Raw genomic sequence first — 27,650 nt, forward strand, 5'->3', positions numbered from 1 at the left:
CATGCTTACATTCACTATCTCTTCCTCATTTCATTCCCATAGACGTATTTACAATCTGCTTAATGTCTCTTGCTGATCTACTCTCATATTCTCTTTCTTCCATCAATTTTTCAGCACTTCTTTGTTGAATTCTAATGTCACCCCAATCCACAGGCTTACTCCTTTTTTTTGGCAACACTATAAAAGTCTTCCTTTCTACTGTCTTCATCCCATCCTTTATTATCAGGTCAACCCTACTCCTTTTCCATTTTGCCTATCTCTTCTAAAAGAGACGTATCCTGGAAGCATGAAATTCTGAGCTGTAGATCATTTCTGTAGATCAAAACCCAGATTAAAGACTGCATTCTGACTCAAGATCTGCAACTGTTGATTGTTGCAATAATGGGCAACCTGGAAAAAAATCCATATATGCTAATTAACTGTCCAACAATAGCAAGTTGCCATTCACATCTCTCGCGTTCCATGAGCATTATCCTGGACATCTAACAGTGTCATTTTTTAAATTATTTGCCACATTTCATCTGAACAAAAAGTATCAACAATGAATCACTAAAAAATACAGTTAATTGAGCTTTCTCGAGTGGTATAAGAGCTCCAGGTTTGCATTTCTGAGCAAGATTTCAAGCAGTGCATTCTAGGTCATTACAAGTTGCTGTGTAAAACACAATCTCATCTCATCATTTTGCCAATTATATTAAATCTATGACCTTTACTGACCCACTTGCCACAGGAAACAGTGTCTACCAAAATTCCTTAAAATTGTGTGCAGCTCTATCAAATCTCCCCTCTACCATATCTGCTGTAAGGTACACATCCCAGTTTCACTAGCCTCTCCTTTCCCTGGTACCATTCTCGTAAATCGCCTCCCAACTTCTACAAGGTGTTGACATCCTTCCTAAGGTGTGGTTTCTAGAATTGCACACAATTCTCCAGCTGAGGCTTAAGTAATGATATATAAGGATTTGCCATTACTTTGCTGTTATACACTTATGTTTAAAGTCAAGGATCCTATATGTTTTTCTAACAATCGCATCATTTGCTGTGCCAGCTTCAAAGTTCTGTTTATGTAAACTCTCAGGTGTTTCTGTTATTGCACCCCTTTGAAACAGTACAATTTTTTGTTACTTTGAAACAACTAAAGAAAGCTTTTGGCAACACCTGAAGCTGATTCTGTGTACTACATGGAGCTCCAACACCTTCTTGAGCTTTTCAGGTAACATTATTCAACAACATACATTCATATAGAAACTTAAAAAGAGAAAAAATATTCCAAGGTACTTATGAAGTGTTTTTGAATTAACATGATCAGCTACTGTGCACAACAGCCAAAACATTTTGACCAAGATAACTTACACATCAACCACAAAAACTTTCACAGTCCTGCTAGTTGTGGGTTGATCAAGTGATGCCATACTATCTTTCACGATTATTTTTCAGTTTCAATCAATAATCAATGTCAAGGAAATCAGATTAAGACTTTAACTGAACAATACTAAATCAATGGAACAGCTTGGCTGAAGAAAATAATGAAGGAAGAATAAAGGCTTCATAATAAAGTGAGCATAACAGAAATTCAACCAAACAACTTGCGAAATATTCACAAAAATGAAGCTATAAGTAACCAATGCCAAGTCAAACTTCTTTTGTACTGAATCCAGTACATGGCTTTAAATTCAATCCAAGAAACAACATGGCCTTTTCCGCAACGGAAGGTAGAAAATGCTAGATGGTTACCAACTACCCTAACTGGGTGATAATGCTATATTTTTCTACCTAAATGAAGAATCAGTGAGGCAGGGTGGACTATGATAGGCAAAAATAAGTTGTGGAACAGCAGCATTTATAGTCCGCAATGGGCATACACAGTTGCGAAGAAGAACGCTATGAAGGTACATTGATCACAATCAAGAACAAAATTGAACTTTAATTTAGTCCATCAAGTTTATTTCAGGTTGAGAATATACACTGGAATTATTTAAAAGTTCCACTATCTCATCCCAGATCTAATATATTTTCAAATACAGTAATTCACATTACGTGACTCTTTCATAGTGATAGATCTATGAATGGAGGTCTGGTTGCATTTCAACTGTTCAGGAAGCCTCTGTAATTATATATATTTATGATAGTTTGAATACTACATACTAAGAGTCTCTCAGCCACCTGTCTTTCGCTGACTACACTTTTACTATGTGGGAGAAGACACAATCACTATCTGATATGCAAGATGCCACTTCAAAGGCTAATTAACATCACTATTTGGATAAGTGACTTATTGTCCCATTATCTTCCCTGGGTATTTATGTCCTATCTTATAGGTAAGGTAGGGGCACAGTGATATACAGCCACAGGGGTGGACCTGGGAGACCTTGACTCCAAGCCACATGAAGTCTAGTGGTTTCGGGCCAAACATCAGCAAGGAACCGTCCTGCTGATTACCACTGACCGCCAGCGAATAAATCCGTATTCTTCCATGTTGCAGATCATGATGGAAGCACTGAGGGTAGCAATGGATACAGAATATACTGTGGGGGGGTGGGGACTTCAAAGTCCATTGCCAGTGTGACTTGGGAGCACCACCACTGACAGGCTGGTCTTGTTACAGGTCCTGTCACAGATGCATCTGTCCATGGCAGCATTGGGGGTCGGAGTGGCCACAGCACAGTTCTTGCAAGATCTGTCCCATCTTTACACTGAGGCACACTTTATCATGTTGTGTGGCACTAGCGCATTGCCAAGTGGGATAATTTAAGAACAGATTAATCAGCTGAAAACTAAGAATCTATGAGGATCTGTGGGCCATCAGCAGCAGCAGCAGTCTATCCACCAGAATCTGCAACCGAATGTCAATGTTCCCACACTTCTCCAGAGAGCACACTATGCACTGTTGAGGCACCCTAAGGAATGTATAATCAATCAAATTGACAGAACTTCCATTCTTACACTGATAGTCTGTAAAACCGCTTGAAAAAGTTACAACATGCTGCTGAATGAGGGGTACCTGGGTTTTTAAAGGCATACTAACTTCATAATTACTGCTAAACATGTTCATTGGTCCCAGGAGTTAATATTGTTGTGTGCGGAATGCCAGATTTTCCATCATCATGCAAAAATTTCATATATTTTAAAAATACGTTATTTATAAAAAAGTTTTATAATCTTTATTATATAACTATATAACTTAAAGTTTCAGATGGCGAAATAAAATTGAAGGTTAAATAAGTTCTTTAACTTCTTTTTTTGCTGGATGTCAATATTTCAATGTGATTGGCTGCTTACCTGCTTGCTGACATCACTGCTACTGTACACCAAGAGATCCACTTAGTTGGGCGCAAGATTTCAACTGTTGACAGGAAAGGGGAAAACCATGCCACAGAGAACACTAGATCTTTGTGGGCAGCTTTCTTCAAGGTCAGTGTCAAGTACCATTATTTTACCGCTGACAGAAAAATCCAGGCCTTTGTCTAAAAGGAAAGGCCATTGACAAGATATCTGTTACAAGGTGTGGTGGCAGATTTTTTATTTCTAATAGAAATCATAAGCCACCTGAACGCTCAACATGAAGCTGCAAGACGGCAACCAGTTTACGTTCATGTATTTAAGGCTAAGCTCTGGCTATTGGAAAGCTAACTTACTTGCAACTATTTTGCTCTGGCCTGGCCCCTCCCTATCTCTGTAATTTCCTCTAGCCTGATAACCCTCAGAGACATCTGCGCGTCTCTAATTCCAGACTTAGATGCCCAGCATGCCCAATTTTGATTGCACCCCCATTGGTGGCTGCACCGTCAGCTGGCTAGGTCCTAAATTCTGTAATTTACTGTCTAAAACTTTCCACCTCTCTACTTCAATTTTCCCCTTTAAGACAATCCTTAAGACCTACCTCTCTGATCAAGCTTTAGGGCACCTGCCCTGGTATCTCTTTATGTGGCTCAATGTCATATTTTATAATACTTCTGTGAAGTGCTTTGAGACATTTTATTACGTTAATAGCATTATGTAAATTTAAGTCACTGTTGTTTGTGCTGGTATTCAGAAGAAGCTATAGGGATCTACAAAGTCAAAGTCCCACATTTGCTTAAGGATAATGGGAGGGGCTCTGCCGGACAGTCCTTCAGTTGTCCATAATATTCAGAGGAACACAAGAATAGGACATGGCCATTCAGCCCCTCAAGCCTGTTCACCCATTCAATTGCATCACAACTGATCTGTTTCTCAACCCTATTTACCCGCCTTGGTGCTATACCCCTTAATACCCTTACCTAACCACAAACTGTCAATCTCACTAATCACATTAATTACAATTCTCCTGCTTCCCTCAGTTCAGAATGACAATTACAAGTTAAACATCTATATGTATTGCCTTATGCTTATCAACATCAACCGCAATCATCTCCCCGGTTTTAAACTTCCCCACACATCTCTCCTTTCAACTATCAGATAGTAAAACAGACAACTTACAATACTGTGGTTGTTGCTGAAGCAAGCTCCTCCATGAAGACGAAACCTTAACTAGTGAAACTTGCTGAGTTTTCAGTGTAGTCTTGTAACACCATCTTGGACAGGGAGGATCTTCGAAACACTGTCATCTCTGGGAACCTACCTACAACAAGGTGAGAATTGGCTATCTACACTGTTTAGCTATGCACCTATTTAAATATGGCATTCCAAATGTCATTTTACTTAAATCGCTTTGCTTGCAAATAATTACTGTTAGATCCCCATGCGGAGCACACCATTCCTCTGCCAAGGGCGTAGGGCAGTAAAAAGCCTGTTCCCAGAATTGTGTTTGCAACCAGATGCATGACAATAGTGCAGCTTTACCAGGTACCAAAATTTTATGCCTTTGGTCCTCCCCTACCTTTATGATTCAATAAACTTCTGTAAGTTAACTAGATACTCAATATATATGGAAACCCATTTCTGAATGTCTCCAAGCTACTCAAAAGTCCATGTAGACTGGATTTCTGGCAACCCCGCAAAAAGCACACACTCCTTTCCCTATAGAGATACACCCCTCAAAGTTCAGTGAGCTTAAGCATAGGTTGGCACAACCAATGCTTAGGGATCCACTTAGTTGTAGGAGTACCGCTCAAAGTTAGTCAGAGAACATAGGAAGGAACATAAGAACAGGATTAGGCTATTCAGTCCCTCAAACTTTCTCCATCAGTCAATGAGAATGTCGATGATCTTCATCTGAACTCCATATACATGTCTTTGTAACATATCCATTAATCCCTTTGGTCACTGTAACTCAGTTTCCAGCCTCCATGGACTCCCAGCAGAAACAGCTAGTTGTTAATCTCAGAGCAGACATTAAGATAATTGGTATGAAATAAAGGGATTTTTAAAAAATCACACTTGTATACTAAAGGGTGCTTTTCCAAGTTTCTAGTTAAAATATTTTGCTGGGAAGAATTATAGAATACTTAGCAACTAGCCATGCTATACCCAACAGATAATTGTTCTATTTAATGTCAACAACAAACCTCATTTTGACAAAGATGTAAATTTGCCTCCCTAAATAGAGTTCTGCTAATGTGTTGAAAATTGGATAGTAATCTGAACCCAGCCATACCACCCACTAATCAAAAGTGCCTTGAAACAGGCAGCTGCAGTACTACACCAGAAATCACTTACTAGCCACTGGTGTAGCTATAGCAAAACTGTTTTAGCCACATGCACTAACTTTACAAGGAAACGCCTTACATAGAAAACCAGTAAAAATACCTCACATGTATATTTACTTAGCGAACATCTATCGCCTTTCAGTGTAAAGTTTTGCAGTCTTTCCCTTTCAACAAAGTTTGGTTTCCAGGTATGGGCTTAGCAGGCATTGCAGCTTCTCAGTTTTTGTCTGGTATTTCCAAATGGAACTTTGACTGCTGAGAGCGTTGACTTGCACTGTGATGCAGCAGGCCTGCCCCTACTCTCCATTCTGAACATGTGTGGCTGGTGCTTGCCCTTTGCCCTGACATGCTCTGATAGAGTTCTTCTTTATTAATTGGGCAGGCTTTCTTCTGTTGGCCTGGAGCAATTATTTCTATTGGTTGAGCCAACCATGATGATTGTTTCCCTATCCATACAATGTTGCTGGTGTTCCAATGGAGTTAAAGTCTGGCATTTTTTATCCATTTTACACACCACCTTAGCTGATAACCAACAATCAGTAGCCAATGAAGTAATGCATACGCAATGATCAGAAAGAACATGCATTCTGCTTTTCATCTCAACATTTTACCAACAAACACACAAAAGAAGTTAAAGTATACAAGCATATGTCATGCAAACATGAGTACTGAAATCATTTGGGCATTGATAGTGTGTATTACTCTCATTTTATCTACCTTTTAATCAAAAATGCAATTATCCACATATTGGATAACATGTTGCTAAAAAATTAAACTAAAGCTTATCACTCCTCACTCAAGGAATAAGTTCAACTGTTATTTTGTGCAGGTGAAACCATTATGAAAACCGGATTCGACTCCAGCCCACATTTTTGGTTGCTGAAGTCCTGTGTTAACGGAGTTAGGACAGTCTGAATCCAGGTCTTGGTGTGCATGGGCCTTAAACAAAAAAAAAATCTCTAATCTGACAATCTCACCACAGGATGGTGTATCATCCCAAACAGAAATTGTGAATGCAATATATATTTTTAAATGTGCAATGTTCTCCATTCAGGAAAACATTGCACAGCCAAGTAGTAGGTAGAGGACACTTTCAGTCCAAGAATGAAGACACTTCTATAAAATTATTACCTTAATTTTTTCTGCAATCCATATATCAAGGAAACACTTGCCTTAAAAAACAATCCAACAGAAAGAAAATCCTATTCAATGTAAAGATTCAAATAGTAATGTTTGGCAAACATACGAATGATGAGTGTTTCAAGTGAAAATTCTACTCATACAACTCATTCAGTTTTTTTTTTGAGACTGAGCATATTTCACAATGTATAGGGTGCATTTCCATTTAGACATCAAGGCTGAGTTTACTACTCATTACATAAATTAGTCTCTTGTCTCAGTGTGTTATTCTAAGGAACATTTTGTATTCACATGCTTGGATCCATATAAATTTTCTAAAGAATGAGATGGGTAAATGGAAGGAACGTTTATTCCCTGAAATATGACATTCTGAAACAAATATGCTGAGTAATTGTGAACCTATATACAACTCCCTCCTGTTAGTCAAAGTAGAGACGATCAACTAAAAACCTAGAATTTGGAAAAGTACCCGGCTAAACATGAAACAATACAAAAAGTTATAAACAGAGAGATAAAAACAAAAAACTGCGGATGCTGGAAATTCAAAACAAAAACAGAATTACCTGGAAAAACTCAGCAGGTCTGGCAGCATCGGCGGAGAAGAAAAGAGTTGACGTTTCGAGTCCTCATGACCCTTCAACAGAACTAGGTGAATCCAAGGAAGGGGTGAAATATAAGCTGGTTTAAGGTGTGTGCGTGGGGGGCGGGGGGGAGGAAAGAAGTGGAAGGGGATGGTGTGGTTGTAGGGACAATCAAGTAGTGATAGAAGCAGATCATCAAAAGATGTCACAATGATCTGATTCTATCACTACTTGATTGTCCCTACAACCACACCCCCACCCCCCAACCAACCACACACACAAACACACCTTAAACCAGCTTATATTTCACCCCTTCCTTGGATTCACCTAGTTCTGTTGAAGAGTCATAAGGACTCGAAACGTCAACTCTTTTCTTCTCCGCCGATGCTGCCAGACCTGCTGAATTTTTCCAGGTAATTCTGTTTTTGTTTCAAAAAGTTATAAAGTTGTTTCCCAGGCCAAAAATCAAAAGGCAGGTACCATCAGCACAGGGTATGTCAAATAATGACAGCCATCTCCTATATTCGATTAAAGAAAGCATCAGCCATAAGTAAGCATTGATTTAGCAGCAACAGATTTTGCCTGAAATTTTCTGGAATTGAGAGTGTAACTAAACAGGCTTATGAGGACTATCAAGTGAACACTATGCACTGGGCTATTGAGAAAATGCTTCCCGATGAGCCACCTGCAAGCATTTGAGATGATAAATGTTCGGGAATCAGTGATAAATTAGCTACTTTGGCATAAAAATGGCTTGATAAAACAAAATAGGTAGTGATGGTAAATCTAGGAGTTCTTGTCAGGGAGGAAGAGAAAGACATAATCTAGTACAGTTTCAGAAATTTGTTCTGGCTTTCCTGCTCTTCACACTATTCATAAATGATATGGAAAATACTCCTAATCAATTTATCATACAATCTGGTTGCGCCAAGTTGCATGGCCACAGCTGCTAGTATTCAGACTGACTTGAACAAATTAATGTTAAGTAAATTTGAATACAAATGTAAGTGTAATGTACATTAGAACAGGAAGTATGAAACTTGGGTTACACTGACATTGGCAAAGGGGGGGGGAGGGGGGCAATGACAAGAGAATGTTTTTCTCCCACATTTGCAGATGATGTTGAACTAGGCCTTTGCTCTTTACAGCCTCTAGGGTGGATTACAATACCCTTATATTGCCCCTAATGTCTTTCTAATAATTGCTCCACCTTTTGAGCTGCTCTTACTCGACCCTAGCAAAAACTGCACCAATGCAGGCAGCTCCCAAAGCTGTTATTAACTGATTGGCAGGTGACCACTGTTTTTATTCATTCATGGGGTGTAATGCCCATCGCTAATTGCTCGAGAAGCTGGTGGTGAGCTGCCTCCTTGAACCACTGCAGTTCATGTGGTGTAGGTATACCCACAGTGCTGTTAGGAAGGGAGTTCCAGGATTTTGAACCAGTGACAGTGAAGGAACAGCGATACATTTTCAAATCAGGTTGGTGAGTGGTTTGGAGGGGAACTTCTAGGGAGTGGTGTTCCCATCAGTCTGCTGCCCTTGTCCTTCAAGATGTTATTGGTCATGGGTTTGGAAGGCACTGTCTAAGGAGCCTTGGTGAGTTCCTGCAGTGCATCTTGTAGATGGCACACGTTGCTGCTAGTGTGTCAGTGGTGGAGGGACTGAATGTTTGTGGGTGGGGTGCCAATCAAGCGGGTTGCTTTGTCCTAGATGGTGTCAAGCTTCTTGAGTGTTGTTGGAGCTGCACTCATCCAGGCAAGTGGAGAGTATTCCATCACACTCCTGACTTGTAGATGAAGGACAGGTTTTGGGGAGTCAGGACGTGAGTTACTCACCGCACGATTCCTAGCCTCTGACCTGCTCTTGTAGCCACAGTATTTATATGACTAGTCCAGTTCAGTTTCTGGTCAATGGTAATCCCCAAGATGTTGATAGCAGGGAATTCAGCAACGGTAATGCCATTGAATGTCAAGGGACTATGGTTAAGTTCTCGCTTGATGGAGATGATCATTGCCTGGCACATGTGTGGCGTAAATGTTACTTGTCACTTGTCAGCCCAAGCCAGGATATTGTCCAGGTCTTGCTGCATTTGGACATGGACTGCTTCAGTATTTGAGGAGTCACAAATAGTGAACATCATGCAACCATCAGCGAACATCCCCACTTGTGACCTTATGATGGAAAGAAGATCATTAATGAAGTAGCTGAAGAAGGTTGGGCCAAGGGCACCACCCTGAGGAACTCCTGCAATGATGCCCTGGAACGGAAATGATTGACCTCCTTTGTCTTAGGTATGACTCCAACCAGCGGAGAGTTTTCCCCAATTACCATTGACACCAGTTTTGCTCGTGTTCCCTGATGCCACACTTGGTCAAATGCTGCCTTGATGTCAAAAGCAGTTACTCTCACTCCACTTCTGGAGTTCAGCTCTTTTGTCCATTCTTGAACCAAGACTGTAATGAGGTCAGGAGATGAGTGACCCCTGGCAGAACCCAAGCTGAACATCAGTGAGCAAGTTATTGCTAAGCAAGAGCCACTTAAAGCACTGTTGATGACCCCTTCCATCACTTTGCTGGTGATCGAGAGTAGACTGATGGGGCAATAATTGGCTGGGTTGGACTTCTGCAGCTTTTTGTGTACATTGCTGTGTAGATGCCAGTGTTGTAGCTGTACTGGAACAGCTTGGCCAGGGGCGCGGCAAGTTCTGGAGCACAAGTCTTCAGTACTTGTGCCAGAATATTGTCAGGGCCCATAGCCTTTGCAGTATCCAGTGCCTTCAGCCATTTCTTGATATCACGTGGAGTGAATCGAATCGGCTGAAGACTGGCATCTGTGATGCTGGGGACCTCTGGAGGAGGCAGAGATGGATCATGCACTTGGCACTTCTGGCTTAAGATTCTTGTAAATGCTTCAGCTTTATCTTTTGCACTGATGTGCTGGATTTCCCCCGTAACTGAGGATGGGGATAGTAGTGGAGCCTCCTCCTCCAGTGAGTTGTTTAATTGTCCATCACCATTCATGACTGCATGTGGCAGGACTACAGAGCTTAGTTCTGATCCGTTGGCTGTGGAATCACTTAGCTCTATCACTTGCTGCTTTTGCTGTTTGGCACACAAGTAGTCCTGTTTGTAGTTTCATCAGGTTGACTAGCTTTTGGGGGGGTTGTGCCAAAATTGGAAGAGCTGTCTCGCAGTGCCTGGTGCTGGCTCCTGGCACTTCATTGAACCAGGGTTGATTCCCTGGCTTGGTGGTAATGGTAGAGTGGGGGACATGCCAGGCCATGAGGTTACAGATTGTAGTTGAATATAATTCTGCTGCTGATGGCCCACATCGCCTCAATGTTACCCAGTCTTGAGTTGCTAGATCTGTCTTAAATATATCCCATTTAGCATGGTGGTGGCATCACACAACATGAAGTTAGACTTCGTCTCCACAAGGACTGTGCGGGGTGGTCACTCCTGCCAATACTGTCATGGACAAATGCATCTGTGACAGGCAGGTTGGTGAGGATGAGGTCAAGTATGTTTTTCAGTCTTTTTGGTTCCCTCACCATCTGCTGCAGACCCAATCTAACAGCTATATCCTTTAGGATCCGGCCAGCTCAATCTGTAGTAGGATACTGAGTCACTGTTGGTGATGGACACTGAAGTCCCCCACCCAGAGTATATTCTGTGTCCTTGCCATCCTCTGTGCTTCTTCCAAGTGGTGTTCAACATGGAGGAACACAGATTCATCAGCTGAGGGGGGAACACTATATGGTAAGCAGGAGGTTTCCTTGCCCAGGTTTGACCTGGTGCCACGAAACTTCATGAGGTCCAGAGTCGATGTTGAGGACTCCCAGGAAACTCCCTCCTGGCTGTATACCACTGCGCTGCCACCTCTGCTAAATCTGTTCTACTGGTGGGACAGGTCATAACCAGGGATGGTGATTATGGAATCAAGGACATTATCTGTAGGTTATGAGGATGACTATGTCAGGCTGTTGCTTGACTAGTCTGTGAGACAGCTCTCCCAATTTTGGCACAAGCCCCCAGTAGTTAGTAAGGAGGGCTTTGCAGGGTTGCCAGGGCTGAGGTTGCAGTTATCTTTCCGGTGCCTCGGTCTATGCTGGGCCATCCATCCAGTTTCATTCCTTATTGACGTCTTGTTTTTTAGCTGTTTGATACAACTAAGTGGCTTGCTACACCATTTCAGAGGGTATTTAGAGTCAACACATTGCTGTGGGTCAGGAGTCACATGCAGACCAGACCAGGTAAGTGTGGCAGATTTCCTAAAGGACATTAGTGAACCAGATGGGTTTTTACAACATTTGACGTGGTTTCATGGTCATCATTCGTCTTTTAGTTCCATATATTTTTATTGAATTCAAATTCCACCATCTGCCATGGTGGAATTTGAACTCAGGTCCCCAGAGCATTACCCTGGGTCTCTGGATTACTAGCCTAGTGACAATAGCACTATGCCACCTCCTCCCCATCTTTTGTAGAGGTGAGGAAAATGCTGTAAGGGTTCACAATTTTGAGGCCTCTGAAATATGCAACAAAATGTGCAACAGTTGACTATGGCCCCAAAATAAAATGCTTTAATTGCAAAATCTCACAAGTCAGGTGTTATGGACAAGTGGCTTGCCAAACAAATTATTTTTGACATGTATAGTTTACTTTTTTACTCAGAAACATAATTGCGACGAAGGAAGAAAATGCTAAGGAGAAAGTTAAATGTTTCATTAGGTCCAGCAGGAAGAGGATAGTCATGAAACAATACTACCAAAACATCTCATCAGTACAAGATCTTTATGTTCTTTTCCTTCCCCTTTCCACCCCTGCCCCCAATAATAACTTGGGCCATTCTTAACTGTAAAAGATAAATGAATAAACTATTTACAACAAATAGTTAAACAGTTGTGTTTAAGAATATATACTCTTCTAACTTCAAAGTCTTGGTCCAGTATTAATATTACTTACAATTTGTACTAAGTGCCCACTAAGCATCCTACTATCCATCCTACTAATACACATGCTCCCCTAACAATAGTCCATGCTTAATGATTGCTAGTCACAAATACTCTTTTTTAAAACTGGTGAGTCGCATCTGCTTCTTAGCAGCCATACAACATAGAATAATAGGTTTTCTAATTTTAAAACACAAACCTCAGCACAATTACTTAAATCAGTGTAAATGATAGTTGCTTAAAATCAGATTTTGACTGTTAAATACAAATAGATCATAAATTAGTGTTTGGTGTGGGGGAAATTGCTCTCATTTTACAGAAACTAGCATATTTATGGAACGCTGTGTAACTTGTAACAGATGTATAAATTAAAATGCTTCCCCAGTGTAACACAATTAAAATGCAATCAACACAAAAAAGCCAAATTCAAGCTTGCTTACTGATTCTATAACACACCCACTCTTTAAAAAATTAGTTAAGCTGTAATTTTTCTTTAATAGTAACATTTTCGTAAACCCACTATGATAAAGTATCTGGATTCTATAGCCCAGCTGAGATTAAAAATTCTCTGTTTGTAGAACAGGTGCACCTTCGCACTCTACCATTCTACCAACATGTAGAGTGCTATGTCATTGGAAAATAATTACCTTTACAAAGCAAATGCAGAACGTTATCATTCTGAAATAAATGTTTAATTTTTAGAGGGAAAACTGAAAGGAGAGATTACTGTTTAACTTTTTTCTTTAAAGAAGGGATATATTATAGAGACAGTAAGTGTTAGTTGCACTGGGTTGCTTTTGTGCTAACCAAAAAATGGCACCAAGAAAACAGAATGGACAAACAGTGAATGGCAAGCAACCCATGGGTGGAGCAAAGCAGTCATTTTAAAGAGAGAAAGATGGGTGTCCATTAAGAGAAAGAAAAACTAGCCTTCAAATGTTTCAAAAAATGCAAAACATTTAAACTACTACAATAAAATCTAAATTTAACAATTTCGACAGCATAATTTCCAATGAAATTCCCAAACAATGGACAAGAAATTATTTTCCCATCCAAATTAGCATGCTTTCAGTAATGCTTTTACAGTAAATATGTTCACCCACCTAAGAGTGCAGCAAAGATAACAAAGCGACTAGGATTCAGATCCAGTTGCTTGGCAACTTCATGCATCAGGTATTGGTTGGTAGTGAGGCTTTTGCCATTCCGGCTCAGTTTAAGGGCATGGGCACTGAAATAGTACTGGATGTTACACAACGCATAATCTGAGTCATAAGCAAGTAGGCCATGGAAACCGTTCTCTCTGCAGAAGGCAATCACTTCCTGATGGTGATCTTCAATGCTCTGTGCAACCTGCAAAATAATCAGACATTTTATCTACACATCACCTGGAATGGACATGAACAGTTAGTAAATTATTATATGAATAAGCCACAGGGTGATTAAAGGATTCTGAGATGAACTACAGAAAATCATAAACACATGTATATTTTTTGATTATAACAAGTGTGCCTGAGATTCCATAGACAAGATTTTAATTGAATTTAGATTTCTGATACATTTCATAGAATATGATGATAAATAAGCATCTATAAAATACTTGTTTCCAAAATAGTTACCAGCAATACAACTGAGTTTAATGTTAAAATGCTGCAAGAACTTTTCCTCTAGGTTGCAGCATTCATCACTGCAACAAGATTCATCACCAATTTTTTCCCCACTTTTACAGGTCCCCAGGGTCTCAGTTGGTTTGTTGTCTAACTCTAATAAAATACATCTCTGCTAACTGTCACAAGATGAATAATATAAATCTTCATTTGATTTTTCTATTCCCCCAGCAAAATATCAAATCCGCTACCCAAATGGTGCTGATTGGAAAGTCAGACAGAGAAAATTAATCCTGCAACTTTTCTCGGTCCTGCTCAGTGACCTACCAAATCTAAGCTTGCTCTCAATTTTTTTTTGACTGGGTGGCACAATGTGCTGGGGATGGGAAAGATGGAAGGAAAAACAGCAGGGATAAAAATGATACTTGGGGAAATTAAGCTGATCGTAAACAATTCAGGTCATTCGTTTTTAAGAACTGCAATAAGCCGCTAACATTTAAAAAAATAAAATGCACACACATTAATTGTCTGTACAAAGCACAACAGCTTTGTGAAAAAAGGTTTACATTTATATAACTCCTTTCATGACCTCAGGATATTCCAAAGTGCTTTGGAACCAATTAAGTACTTTTGGGGTGTAGTCGATGTTATAATGTTGGAAACATAGCAGGCAGGCAACTTGCATTCAATAAGGTTTCACAAATAGCAATAATGACCAGATAATCTGTTTTAGTGATGCTGGTTGAAGAGCAATAAATGCTGACCAGGACACCAGGGATAAATCCTCTGCCTTTCCTGCCACGGGATTGTTAATGCCCAGCTGAGGGGGCATTATATGGTCACAGTAAAATGTCACATCCTGCCGTTCCAATGGTTCAGCACTCCTTCAGTATTGCACTGTAGTGCCAGCCTCGATTTTCTGCTCAAGGCTCTGGAATGGGACTTGAACCCACCATCATCTGACTTAGAAGCAAGAGTGAAACTACTGAGCCATGACCAGCACAGTTATGCATGATATCCATTGCAGAAAAGAGCTCATCACTTGGCCATGGTCTAGATGGCCAAATTAGTGCATCAACTTATTTATTACAAAGAGTCTATGGAGAGACAACATTAACACTAGCTCATTCGCACCTTAGATTTAAAATATGTCCGAATATACAAGGGGCCAAATCTTCCTGGAGCGGGGCATCTCACAGCACATGACATGAGTTAGACTTCTTCCTGCATTCTTCAGAACAAATTTTCTTTTGTTTTGCACTGTGACTTTCTGGAGTGCAAGCTGGTAACGCTAATATGGCATCTGGGACCTTAGTAAACAGCACATATCCTTAATGAACGAGATTTAAGGATTAAGCAAGAAAGAAAGAAACAACAGAGAAGGAGAGTGAATTAAAGTCAAATCAGAAAGAGAAATATACAGAAAAAAGATAGATTGGATTATGAGAGCGAAAAAAGCGAAACAAAGGAAAAGTAAAAAAAATAAAATTTGACATTTTCAAAGTGTGTAACAATTTACTATCCACTGGAATTACATTGAGGAGTTTAAATTATTCCCTTTCGGAGCCAGCGGAGATATTGGTATTGCATTAACAATTATTACGTTAGTAAAAGGATATTTATCCTCTTAATCACCAGCTCTAACTTTCTGCAGCGAGTTTAGTGTACAAATCCAGCAAGTTCTCAGGGGCAAGATGCTGCTTATGCAAAGCAAACAACAGAGCAGTGTAAATCAGCAGCAAGTTGTGGTCATATCTCTTAATCCCTCAATTTGCTGGCCAATTTAAATGGCATATGTTGGTAACATGCCATTATTTTTCCTGAAGAATTCCATTCATTGCTTTAAACATTCAAATAGTCACTTTTTTCATTTTAACCAAAAATATCAAAAAATTCTGAAAAGCAAAATATCAATACTTTAAAAAAGCCTTGTAATAATAATGGGCAACACTCCTAAGGAAAACCTCAGTTCCACTCACTATCTCAACGGCCTAAGCACGATGAGTAATTTATCCAGTAAAGCGTGCATTAACATGCCACAATTTCTGAAGTCCAAGTTTCAAGAAAATCTTAAAAAAACATAAATTAATAAAGCACAACCAAGCAACATTTTTCCACAAGATGTACAAGCTGCACCACACCTGAAACTGTCCATTAGAATATTAGAAATAGGAGGAGTAGACCATAGGGACGCTCAAGCCTGCTCTGCCATTCAATATGATCATGGCTGATCTGATTATCTCCACCATGACCCTTGACTCCCCTTTTAATTCAAAAATCTATCACAATCTCAAAGAACTCTAATAAATCTGTCAAAGACTATTTTCCTTTCAAAACCACGATGACTCTGCTTCATTGTATTATGATTTACTAAATGTCCTGATACTGCCTCCTTAATAATGGATTCCAACATTTTCCCATTCCCAGCATTACTCATGTTAGGCTAACTAGTTTCCTGCTTTCTGCCTCTTTCTCCTATCACGAATGGGAGTGTAATATTTGCATTTTTCCAATCCACTGGGACTTTTCTGTGATCTAAGGAATTTTGGAAGGTTACAACCAATTCATCTACTATCTCTACAGCCACTTTCTTTAATATCCTAGGAGGCAGGCCATAAGTCCAAGGGACTTGTCAACCTTTAGACCAATAAGTTTGCCTAGTACTTCTTCTCTAGTGAAAATGATTGCTGTAAGTTCCATCCTCCATTTTGCCCCTTGATCTTTTTTTTTTACTATTATCGGGATACTTTTAAAGTCTTCTTTCGTGACGACAGATACAAAATACTTGCTCAAAATCTCCTTGCTTCCCATTAATTTCCCAGCTTCATCCTTAATAGACTAACATTTACTTTAGTTACTCTCTTTTTACTTACTATGTCTGCAACTGTTCTTTACCATTATACCTTTTAATCAATTTTCCCAATCGACTTCAGCCAATTGTTTTCAGATCTTTATAATTGCCTTTATTCAAGTTTAAGACAGTAGCTTCAGACCCAGGTTTCTCAATCTCAAACTGAATGTTGCCATGAAAATGTAATAACTTCCATAATGTTATTGGGATTTATTGTAAAGTGGGAATAGTGGGGTCTGGATAGTTTGTGTACGTGTGTATGTTGTGTGGGACTTAATTGAATTAAAGACTGGTGGTCCGAAGCCTTTGATGTATCAGAAGAGAAGCTAGATTTGAAATGCTAAATAAGTAAACATGGCAGAAGTTCTAAAATATGAAATGTAAAGGAAAAGTTGCATTTTTAGATAAACCAGAGTAGTTGAATTTCAAAAGAGGTGAAATGTCACACTTATCCAGAAGAAGGCAAACAGTGTGTTTATTTTTCCCAAAACTTACTGAAAAAATTGGTACTATGAAAGATTGAGAAGAGTGTCCTGCAGTCAGCATCATGGTGAAGCCGTCTGGGAAGCATGTCCTGCAGTCAGCATTACTGTGAAGCAGGCTAGGAAGAGTGTCCTGCAGTTAGTTCTTGTTGAAAATAATAAGAGTGACATCACCAGCACCTTCAGGCCGTCAGCCCTGACAGTGAAGGGGACAAAGGATCGGTCAGCCCAGTTCCCAAAGAACATGGCCTCGCTCTTCCCATGATTTACCTTGGCTCCCGAGGCCAGTTCGAACTGGTCGCAGATGTGGATCAGTCTGCGCACCGACGGGGGATCCGAGCAGAAGACGGCGACATCGTCCATGTACAGGGAGACTTTGACCTGATTGCCTCCACTGCCTGGGATCATCACTCCTCTTATGCCCGGATCTTCCTGATGGACTCAGCAAAGGGTTCTATGCAACACAAGAAAAGAACAGGCGAGAGAGGACAGCCCTGCCTGACTCCAGATTTAATCGGAAAGCTATCTGATGCCCACCCATTGATTGAGACTGCACTACTGATGTTAGTGTAGAGCAGTTGGATCCAATTGTGAATTCCCTCCCCAAACCCCATTTTGGAGAGCACATCCACCATGTAAGTGTGCGATATTCTGTCAAAGGCCTTCTCCTGATCCAGGCTGATGAGGCAGGTATCCACACCCCTGTCCTGTACATAGGCAATCGTATCCCTGAGCAGCACGAGACTGTCAGAGATCTTCCTGCCCGGCACAGTGCAGGTCTGGTCAGGGTGGATCACCAATTCCAGAGCGGATTTGACCCGACTGGCGATGACCTTGGACAGAATTTTATAGTCCACATTCAACAGTGAAATGGGTCACCAATTTCTAATTTCCTCCCTTTCCCCCTCGTGCTTGTAGATGAGGGTGATAATGCCTTTCCTCATGGATTCTGACATACTGCCGGCCAGGAGCATACTCTCGTACACTTCTAGCAGGTCCGGGCCAATCCAGACCCACAGAGCCGAATACAACTCCGCCGGCAAGACGTCGCTTCCGGGAGTTTTACTCTTCCTGAAGGACTCAAGGGCCTTAGTCAGTTCATCAGGAGTTAGCGCTTTGTCCAGGCTCTCCCGTGTACTGTCGTCTAAGACCTCCGTGATAGAGGACAGGAAGGACTGGGAGGCCATGCTGTCTGTGGGCTTCACGTCAAACAATCCGGCATAAAAGGATTTGCTGATTCTCAAAATGTCGGACTGCGATGACTTTACTGAGCCGTCTTCTTCCTTCAGGCTGCTGATCACAGAGCTCTCTCTGTGTACCTTTTGGAAGAAGAAACGTGAGCACGTCTCATCCTGCTCCACGGAGAGGACTCTGGAACGGAAGATGATCTTGGAGGCCTCCGAGGCAAAGAGCGAGGCTTGCTGGCTCTTCACCTCTTGGAGTTCCTCCTTGACATCGACCCCCATTGACTGCAGCCGGAGCAGATTCTGCGTGTTTTTCTGGAGTCGGGACATTTCCCTCTGTTCCTTTCTAGCTTTCTGGGTGCCTTTGAAGATGAAAAACCTCTTGCTGTTTCCCTTGATTGCTTCCCACCACCTGTCCCTCGTGGGAAAATTTATGCAGAGAAACACCTTTGACCACAAGTCCATCAGGCAGTGGTCGGCATGTAACGTCTTAAAGGCCCTGAGGGAAACGGAGAGGGTGGACCCGGTGGGATGGTTCCCCGAGCAGACTGACAAAGTCATTTGGCAGAATGCCTCATTGCCAGAACTTTCCAACAAGCACCAAGACGTAGCTTGGCTGGTGGTGATAAAGGCCCTCCCCGTCAGATCCTTCCTACACGCCAGGAGTCTCACCCCCTCGGCACGTTGCCCTCGAGGTGGCTGTGGGGGGGAAGAGACAATTGTTCACCTCCTTGTAGATTGTGCCTTTGCAAATAAAGTCTGGAGAGAGAGGCAGTGGTTTCTGTCGAGGTTCATCCCGAGCAGTTCTGTGACACAGGACTCCGTGCTCTATGGGCTATTCCCAGGGACACACACCGAGACAAACATCAACCGCAGCTGGAAGATCATCAACTCCGTAAAAGACGCTCTTTAGCCTGCCCGTAACTTGTTGGTCTTCCAGCGCAAAGAGTTGTCCACGACCGAGTGTTGCAGACTGGCACATCCAAGGTTCAGGACTACGTTCTGAGGGACGCACTAAAGCTTGGGGCAGCCACCGCAAAGGCGCAATGGGGAAGGGTCGCTGCCTAAGACCTTTCTGCCGTAGTGCACCGAGGGGCTGGGAACTGTGTAAAGCCCCTCGGGATGTACAGCTCAAAATGAATGTCTGCCAATGATAGTAATATTCATTGTTTGTACTGATACACCTTGTGATTCATGTTGTAAAAGTTGAACCTCATTGTATTTTTGTGATGGTGATTTTGAAATGGTTTGAAATGTTGTTGAAGATTTATGAATAAAGTATATTTTTGCAAAAAAAAGAGTGACATCACAAGACAGTGCAAGAGAGTGGTGGAGAGATCAGAACCAGTTCGAGTGTGGGGAAGCTTCAAAAAGTGATGTCAGTACAAAGGTGAGAGCTGGTTGGCAAGTAGTGGGTAAGTGTTTTTCTCCAGTTTAAAATAGATTAAGCTAAGGAAAGGTAAGAGTTCTAGTTTTTATTTAAAGTACATAAATAATTTAATGTTTATTTACTGTATTTAACTTAAAGTAAGGGTTTTTTTTCAACTAGAGGCATGGCAGGGCAGCTCAGTCCTGCGCTATGTGCCACCTGCAACACGTGGGAAGTCCTAGGTGCTCCTTACGGTCTAAACGGCCACATGTGCAGGAAGTGCCACCAGCTGCAGCTACTTGAGCTCTGAATTTCAGAGCTTGAGCGGCAACTGGAGGCACTGAGGTGCATCCGCGAGGCTGAGTTTCATGGATAGCACGTTTTTAGAGGGGATGTCACCCCACAGCTTATGGAAGTGCAAACAGAGAGGGAATGGGTGACCATCAGTCAGAAGAAAGGTGTCATGCAGGTAGTAAGGAAATCCCCAGGGTGCATCTCGCTCGAAAACCATTTTTGTGTGTTGGAAAACGGTTAGACTGACGGTTCCTCTGGGGAGTGCAGCACGCTCATGGCACTGTGAGTGACTCAACTGCAGAGCAGGGAGGAAAAAGAGGGGAAGAGCAACAGTGGTAGGAGACTCGATAATAAGGGGAGCAGACAGGCGTTTCTGTGGCCGCAGATGTGATGGTATGTTGCCTCCCTGGTGCCAGGGTCAAGGATGTCACTGAACAGCTGCAGGGCATTCTAAAGGGGGAGGGCAAACAGACAGAGATCATGGTACATTTTGGTACTAATGACATAGGTAGAAAGAGGGATGAGGTCCTGCAAGCAGAATTTAGGGAGCTAGGAAGCAGATTTAAAAACAGGACCTCAAAGGTAGTAATCTCTGGATTACTTCCGGTGCCATGCACTAGTGAGTATAGAAATAGGAGGTTAGCCAGATTAATGCGTGGCTAGAGAGATGGTGCAGGAGGGAGAACTTTAGATTTCTGGGATATTGGGATCATTTCTGGGGGTGGTGGGACCTGTACAAGGCAGACAGGTTGCACCTGAACAGAAAAAGGCCCATCGAGTCTGTGCTGGTCAAACAAGTTCCTAACTATTCTAATCCCATAGCCTTGTATGCCATGGCATTGCAAGTGCACATCCAAATACCTCTTAAATGTTATGAGGGTTTCTGCCTCTCCCACCCTTTCAGCAGTGAATTCCAGATTCCCACTCCCTCTGGGTGAAAAAATTCTTCCTCACATCCTCTCTAAACCTCCTGGCCCTTACTGTAAATCAATACCCCCTTGGCTCTTGATCCCACCAAGGGGAAAAGTGCCTTCCTGTTTACCCTATCTATGCCCCTCATAATTTTATACACCTCAATCATGTCTCCCCTCTGCTCCAGGGAAAATAACCTCAGTCTATCCAATCTCTCCTCATAATTAAACTCTCCAGCCCAGGCAACATCCTGGTAAATCTCCTCTGCACTCTCTCGAGTGCAATCATATCTTTCCTATAGCGGATTCCAGAACTGCACACAATACTCTAGCTGTAGCCTAACCAGCGTTTTATACAGTTCCAGCATAACCTCCCTGCTCTTATATTCTATGCCTTGGCTAATAAAGGCAAGTATCCCATATGCCTTCTTAACCACCTTTACTGCCTCTCCCGCTACATTAAAGGGCCGGTGGGCATGTACACCAAGGTCCCTCTGATCCTCGTTACTTCCCAGGATCCTACCATTCATCGTGTATTCCCATGCCTAGTTTTTCCTGCCCAAGTGCATCACATCAGTTATCCAGATTAAATTCCATTTGCCACTGATCAGCCCATCTGACCAGCCCATCTATATCCTCCTATAATCTAAGGCTATTCTCCTCACTATTTAACACCCCACCAATTTACGTGTCATCCGTGTACTTACTGATCAACCCTCCTACATTCAAGTCCAAATCATTTATATATACCACAAACAGCAAGGGACCCAACACCGATCCCTCTGGAACCCCACTGGACACAGGCATCCAGTCACAAAAACACCCCTCGACCATCACCCTCTGCTTCCTGCCACTCAGCCAAATCTGGATCAAATTTGCCAAATTTCCTTGGATCCCATGGGTTCTTACCTTCATTATCAGTCTCCCATGCGGGATCTTTTCAAAAGCCTTGCTGAAGTCCAAGTAGCCTACGTCAAATGCATTGCCCTCATCAACACACCTGGTCACCTCTTCGAAAAATTCAATCAAATTGGTCAGACATGACCTCCCCTTAACAAAACCATACTGACTGTCCTTGATTAATCCCTGCCTCTCCAAGTATAGATTAATTCTGTCCCTCAGAATTGCTTCCAATAGTTTCCCCACCACTGAGGTCAGACTGACTGGCCTGTAGTTCCCTGGTTTATCCCTTCCTCCCTTCTTGATTAAACAGTACCACATTGGCTGTCCTCCAGTCCTCTGGCACCTTTCCTATGGCCAGGGAGGTAGTGAAAATTGCCAGCGCCCCTGCTATCTCCTCCCTTGCCTCACTCAACAGCCTGGGATACATTTCATCCGGGCCAATCTACTTTTAAGGCTGCCAGACCACTTAGAACCTCCTCCCTTTCTTTGCTAATTTCTTCAATTATATCACAGTTCTTCTGCCTGATTTCTATATTCACGTCGTCCCTCTCACTTGTGAACACCGACACAAAGTATTTATTTAGAACCCTACCTACGTCTCCTGGCTCCACACAAAAATTACCCCTATGGTCCTTAATGGGCCTCGCTCTTTCCCTTGTTATCCTCTCACTCTTAATGTACTTGTAAAATAACTTTCGATTTTCCTTTATTTTACCTGCCAATGTTTTTTCATGCCCCCTTTTTGCTCTGCTAATTTCCTTTTTAAGTTCCCCTCTATACATTCCAAACGCCTCTAGGGCTTCCACTGTTTTGAGCCCTTGGTATCTGCCATAAGCCTCCCCTTTTCTCTTTATCCAATCCTGTAAATCCCTCAACATCCAGGGTTCCCTGGATTTGTTGGTCCCACCCTTTGTCTTTACTGGAATATGTAGGCTTGTACTCTCCCTATTTCCTTCTTGAATAAGTCCCACTGCTCTGACGCAGATTTACCTAAAAGTAGCTGCTCCCAGTCCACTCTGGCCAAATCATATCTGATCTTATTAAAATCAGCCTTCCCCCAATTTAGAACTCTAATTTCTGGCCCATCCTTGTCCTTTTCCATAACAACCTTGAACCTAATGGAGTTATGATCACTATCTGCAAAATGCTCCCCCACTGATACCTCTGCCACTTGCCCGGCTTCAATCCCTAAAATTAAGTCCAGGACCCCTCTCTTGTAGGACCTTCTACGTACTGGCATAAAAAGCTCTCCTGGATACATTTTAGAATTCCACTCCCTCTAAACCTATCACACTATGACTAATCCAGTTAATGTTGGGGAAGTTGAAATCCCCCACTATTACTACCCTATTATTTTTACACTTCTCTGAGATTTGCCTACATATCTGCTCTTCTATTTTTCTGACTGTTTGGGGGCCTATAGTACACTCCCAGCAATGTGATTGCTCCTTTTTTGTTTTTAAGTTCTACCCATATGGCTTCATTTAAGGAGCCTTCTAAGATGTCACCCCTCCTTACTGCTGTAATTGATTTCTTGATCAATGCTGCGATACCCCCTACCCTTTTACCTCCTTCCCTGTCTCGCCTGAATACCCTATATCCAGGAATATTGAGCTGCCAATCCTGCCCCTCTCTCAACCATGTCTCTGTGACAGCAATGACATCATACCAGTTCGAAAGAAGAGGTATTAAAAGCAAATACTAGCTTGATGAAAAAGAGCTGGGTTTTAAGGAGGTCTTAAAGGAAGAGAGAGAGGTGGAAAGGAAAAGAGGTTCAGGGAAAGATTTCCAGGAGGTGGGAGCAAGGTGGCTGAAAGTCAATGGTGACGGTCAATAGAATGAGATGCAACAAAGGATACAGTCAAAGGGATGAAGAGTTCACTGTGAGGATCTGAAACACAGGAGGGGTGTTGAATGAGAATGTTAAATTTGAGATATTGGTGAGCCAGGAGCGAAAGTAAATCAGGGACGAGGCAGCAATAGAGGAATGGGACATGATACTAGCAGCAGAGTTTTAAATGACCTAAAGTTTACAGAAGACAGAATGGGAAGCTAGCCAGATAAGGATGTGATAAATGCATTGATAAGGTTTCAGCAGCAGATGGATTGAGACCCACAATGTCAAAATTATCAATGGTCCTTAGGGCTGATACTGTTGCATACTCCATCACAGCCAGAAATGTGACACTACAGAACTTATCTCACCCTAATAGTTCTGCGCAATCAAACAACAGCAACTTACATATACTTATAAATGCCTTTTAACATAATAAATCATGGAAGGCAGTTCATAGGAGCAGCGTGAAACAAACATAAAGCCAAATGAGCTCATTTCTGCCACAGTAAATAAAATTACTGCAAAAATCAAATTTTTTGATGAATTTCATGAATTAACATCCAAAAATGTACTGACTTGGCTTTCCTGCTGCTTTTGACTGTGGCAGTAATGAAAGCCAACTGTAGCCAGAAAAAAAGGGTTGCAGCCAAACTTCACCTAACTCCAGTGTGCTGCTCTTGGCTCAACCACAATTTTTCAGAACACTCATCAAAGCATCCTGTCACTTCTACACAAAACAGACCAAGTTAGGGAGCAAATAGCATTTAAACTCCATTTGCCAATGCACCATTTACATCATCATTTTGTATCAGTATTGTTACTAATACAAGTTCAATCATCTAATCACCCAAAGGTAGCCTTGACATATTTATTGTACTTCCATTTCATTACTCTGATTGACAATTACAGAACCAGTGTATTTGATTGACTAATTAGCTGATAAACATAACCACTTGGACAATGACTCTAATAAAATTGTGATTTCATCCTTGCCCAGAAAATCTTACCAAAGCTCAAAGGACACTTTAACCTAATTTTAACTTAATGAAAACCACAGGGCTTAATTCAGAATACTCTTTAAAAACAGCACATTTTTGTTGGTGATTGTTTCTAAACTACTTTACAAGGTTAAAAGTCGATTTTTCATATGGAATTTCCATGTAGTTGAAAATATGCCAACCTAAACAGTTTTTTTAAGAAAGCATAGTTCCTTACAAACTACTATTTCAGAATTTTTAATTCATTGAAATTATTTTGCTTATTTTAAAATGAGAAAGTTTTAGGCTAAAACCTTGAGTTCCAATATTTGGTGAATGTTTAAAGTTTATCAACTTTATACTATTTCACATGCTTGAAATTCACCTGAAATGTTAGTTTCAAACCAGTATTTAAAAAAGATATTCAGATTTATAGCTCTCCTGTGATACTGTTCAAAGTCAGAAGATACATGGTTTTATAACAACAGGAGTGTATATGCCAAACTATATAATATATCAGGGTCGCTGATTAAATGATACGAGTCAAATTCTATCTTTATTAAATGTTTTTTTAAAACTTGCTTTGGTAATAGGATAATGGAGAGTGGTGGAACTCAATGAAAACCATCAAATGAACGATATTCATAATTAAATAAACCCTTTACGCGCATTTAGTCTTAAAGTCAAAGATACAAAGAAAAGATGATGTGCAAGACGTACCTGTTGGATGTGAGATATCTGGTAATATATAGCAGCGCTGAATAGGGTGAATGGGGACAATCCTTCACTTTATTATTGTAAAGGGAAACAGCTAGCATCTGGTAACAATGTTAGGCAATGGCAGAATTTGGGATAGAGATCCTGAAATCTTGCAACACTGTAACGGGGCTGCTAAGATTTCTAGCACGAGGAACCCTTTGGGCTGTCACCATCATGGAGGTACAATGTGGTTTTTGGTAGAACGATAGAGAGGAATGTAGAATAAAAACAGAAAATGCTGGAAATACTTCAGGCAGCATCTGTGGGTGAGGTGGGGGGGAAGCGAGGGAGCAGAGAGAGACAGAAAGAGAAACAAAATAAGTTAATATTTCAGATCTGTGATCTTTCATCAGAACACCTTTCCTCAGTTCTGACGGAAGGTCACAGACCTGAAACATTAACTCTTGTTTTTCTCTCCACAGATGCTGCCAGACCTGCTATTTCCAGCATTTTCTGTTGTTATTAAGGTTTCAAGCATCTACAGTATTTTGCTTTTGTAGGAGAATAGAGTTTGCCTCACTAGTGGACTCCTTGTGCATGTCAGCAGTGAAGGAGGATGGATGTTCCAGATAGTCAGCATTGGTTTGCAACTCTCCAAGAGACCTTTGCAGAAAAAATTTGGTATTGTGTGAAGTTTATTTGTGGAAGTTCTTACTGACCCTCTCTGTGTCACTGCCTCTAGCTAAAACGTGACAGCATTAGAATGTTTACGTTTTCAATAAATCTGTTGATGTAGTCTTTATTTCTCGGAATTGTTTATAAAACTCAAATTAGGAAGAAGACAACACCGTTTCTATAGTGTCAATAATTAGAACATTTGCATCTTCTAACTATTGAAAAATGAGTCTCAGCATGTGATCCTAAAGTTACAATTACTTCCTGTAACATTTCATGCATTACACACCCCTAACATTCCTGTTCGGAAACAGTATATCCTCCAAATCATCATACACAACAGTAATATTAAGTCTTGTATATAGCATGCACTTTCTGTAAGTGGTCACATTTACTTTGTCTAACATTACAGTCCCATTGTTGATAAAACAGTGAAAGCTGCAACTCACCACAAACAAGGGCTATGGGGGATCCGGTATTGTGCTTCAATGCTTCCATTCTAAATGAATGTCCTCCTATTCACCACATGCGAAGTCACAGAAAGCCCAATGATGCTATACAATATACTAAAAGCCTTTCTCTATCATGACTAAGATTTTGCATACTATTTTTAGTTTAATTCACTATAAACACCTTTACTTCATGTCAATTTAAGTTTTCTGACCCTCATTTTAGTAATTTCACATGACTGCTTTTCCACTCATTATTTACTTGGTAATACAGAACATGAATATTGCTGAAAAGAGAGACATATTGCTGAAGCCTTTCATCTTGCACTCATCAGGACAAATGCAGGAATGCCAAATTTCAAACAATCACAATTTACACTACAAGCTATTTTTGCCAACATAACAGTAATTCACCTCAAGCAATGAACTTTGAGCTATACCAATGTGATAAAGTACTATATAAATGAAAATCAAGACCAAAATTCTAAAGACCACTGTTAAAATTTATTTTAAATTTGAATGTGTGTACACAGTTTAAAATGAATAGATGCAATCATTTCTAAAACTGAAAAAGAGACTATTTCAGTTTTCCCATAACAAAATGCCATGAATTAAGCTTGAGAAGGAAGTTAGCAATAAGATGCAGCTTTATTTACCTTTGACAGAAACTGAAATAGGATGGGTGCATTACATTGCATTATTTTCAGATGATTTTACACCTGATTGGCCTGGATACAGCATTCAAGCTGAATGTACTGTAGTATCCATTAGATAGATGAAAAACATATTCAAAGGTTCCAAAAACAGGTTTGTAAACAAAATGAAAGTTATAAGACAAGCTGTAGATTGTCTTATAATAGCTGGAATTAAATAGTAAAGCATCAACTTCAGAGTCCTACTAAATTAATAGAACTTCAGCCTTCAAATTTGTTACATCAGCAAAACAGATCCTAACATTGCGTTGCCTTAACAAAAATCATCATCTATGGTTGCAACTGTAAAACTTCAGCATACCAATTCAGGGTGTAAAACACACAAACTACTGTTCTCTCAGGCAAAATACATTAGGGGGATGGTAACATAGCATGGACCAGCAATCCAGAAGCCAAGAAA

The 27,650-nt window shown here is 41.0% G+C and overlaps 1 protein-coding gene across 3 annotated transcripts in view; it reads right to left on the reverse strand.

Moving 5' to 3' along the window:
- Positions 1-27,650, reverse strand: part of LOC121280132 (constitutive coactivator of PPAR-gamma-like protein 1 homolog) — a 121,209-nt gene that overhangs the window by 75,954 nt on the left and 17,605 nt on the right. For all 3 annotated transcript variants that reach the window (XM_041191809.1, XM_041191808.1, XM_041191810.1), the window contains exon 2: positions 13,406-13,652. In XM_041191809.1, coding sequence (XP_041047743.1) covers positions 13,406-13,652 — 247 coding nt within the window. The remainder of the gene's footprint in view (positions 1-13,405; positions 13,653-27,650) is intronic.

This window comes from Carcharodon carcharias, chromosome 7 (assembly GCF_017639515.1).
Source record: "Carcharodon carcharias isolate sCarCar2 chromosome 7, sCarCar2.pri, whole genome shotgun sequence".
Classification (NCBI taxonomy): Eukaryota; Metazoa; Chordata; class Chondrichthyes; order Lamniformes; family Lamnidae; genus Carcharodon; species Carcharodon carcharias.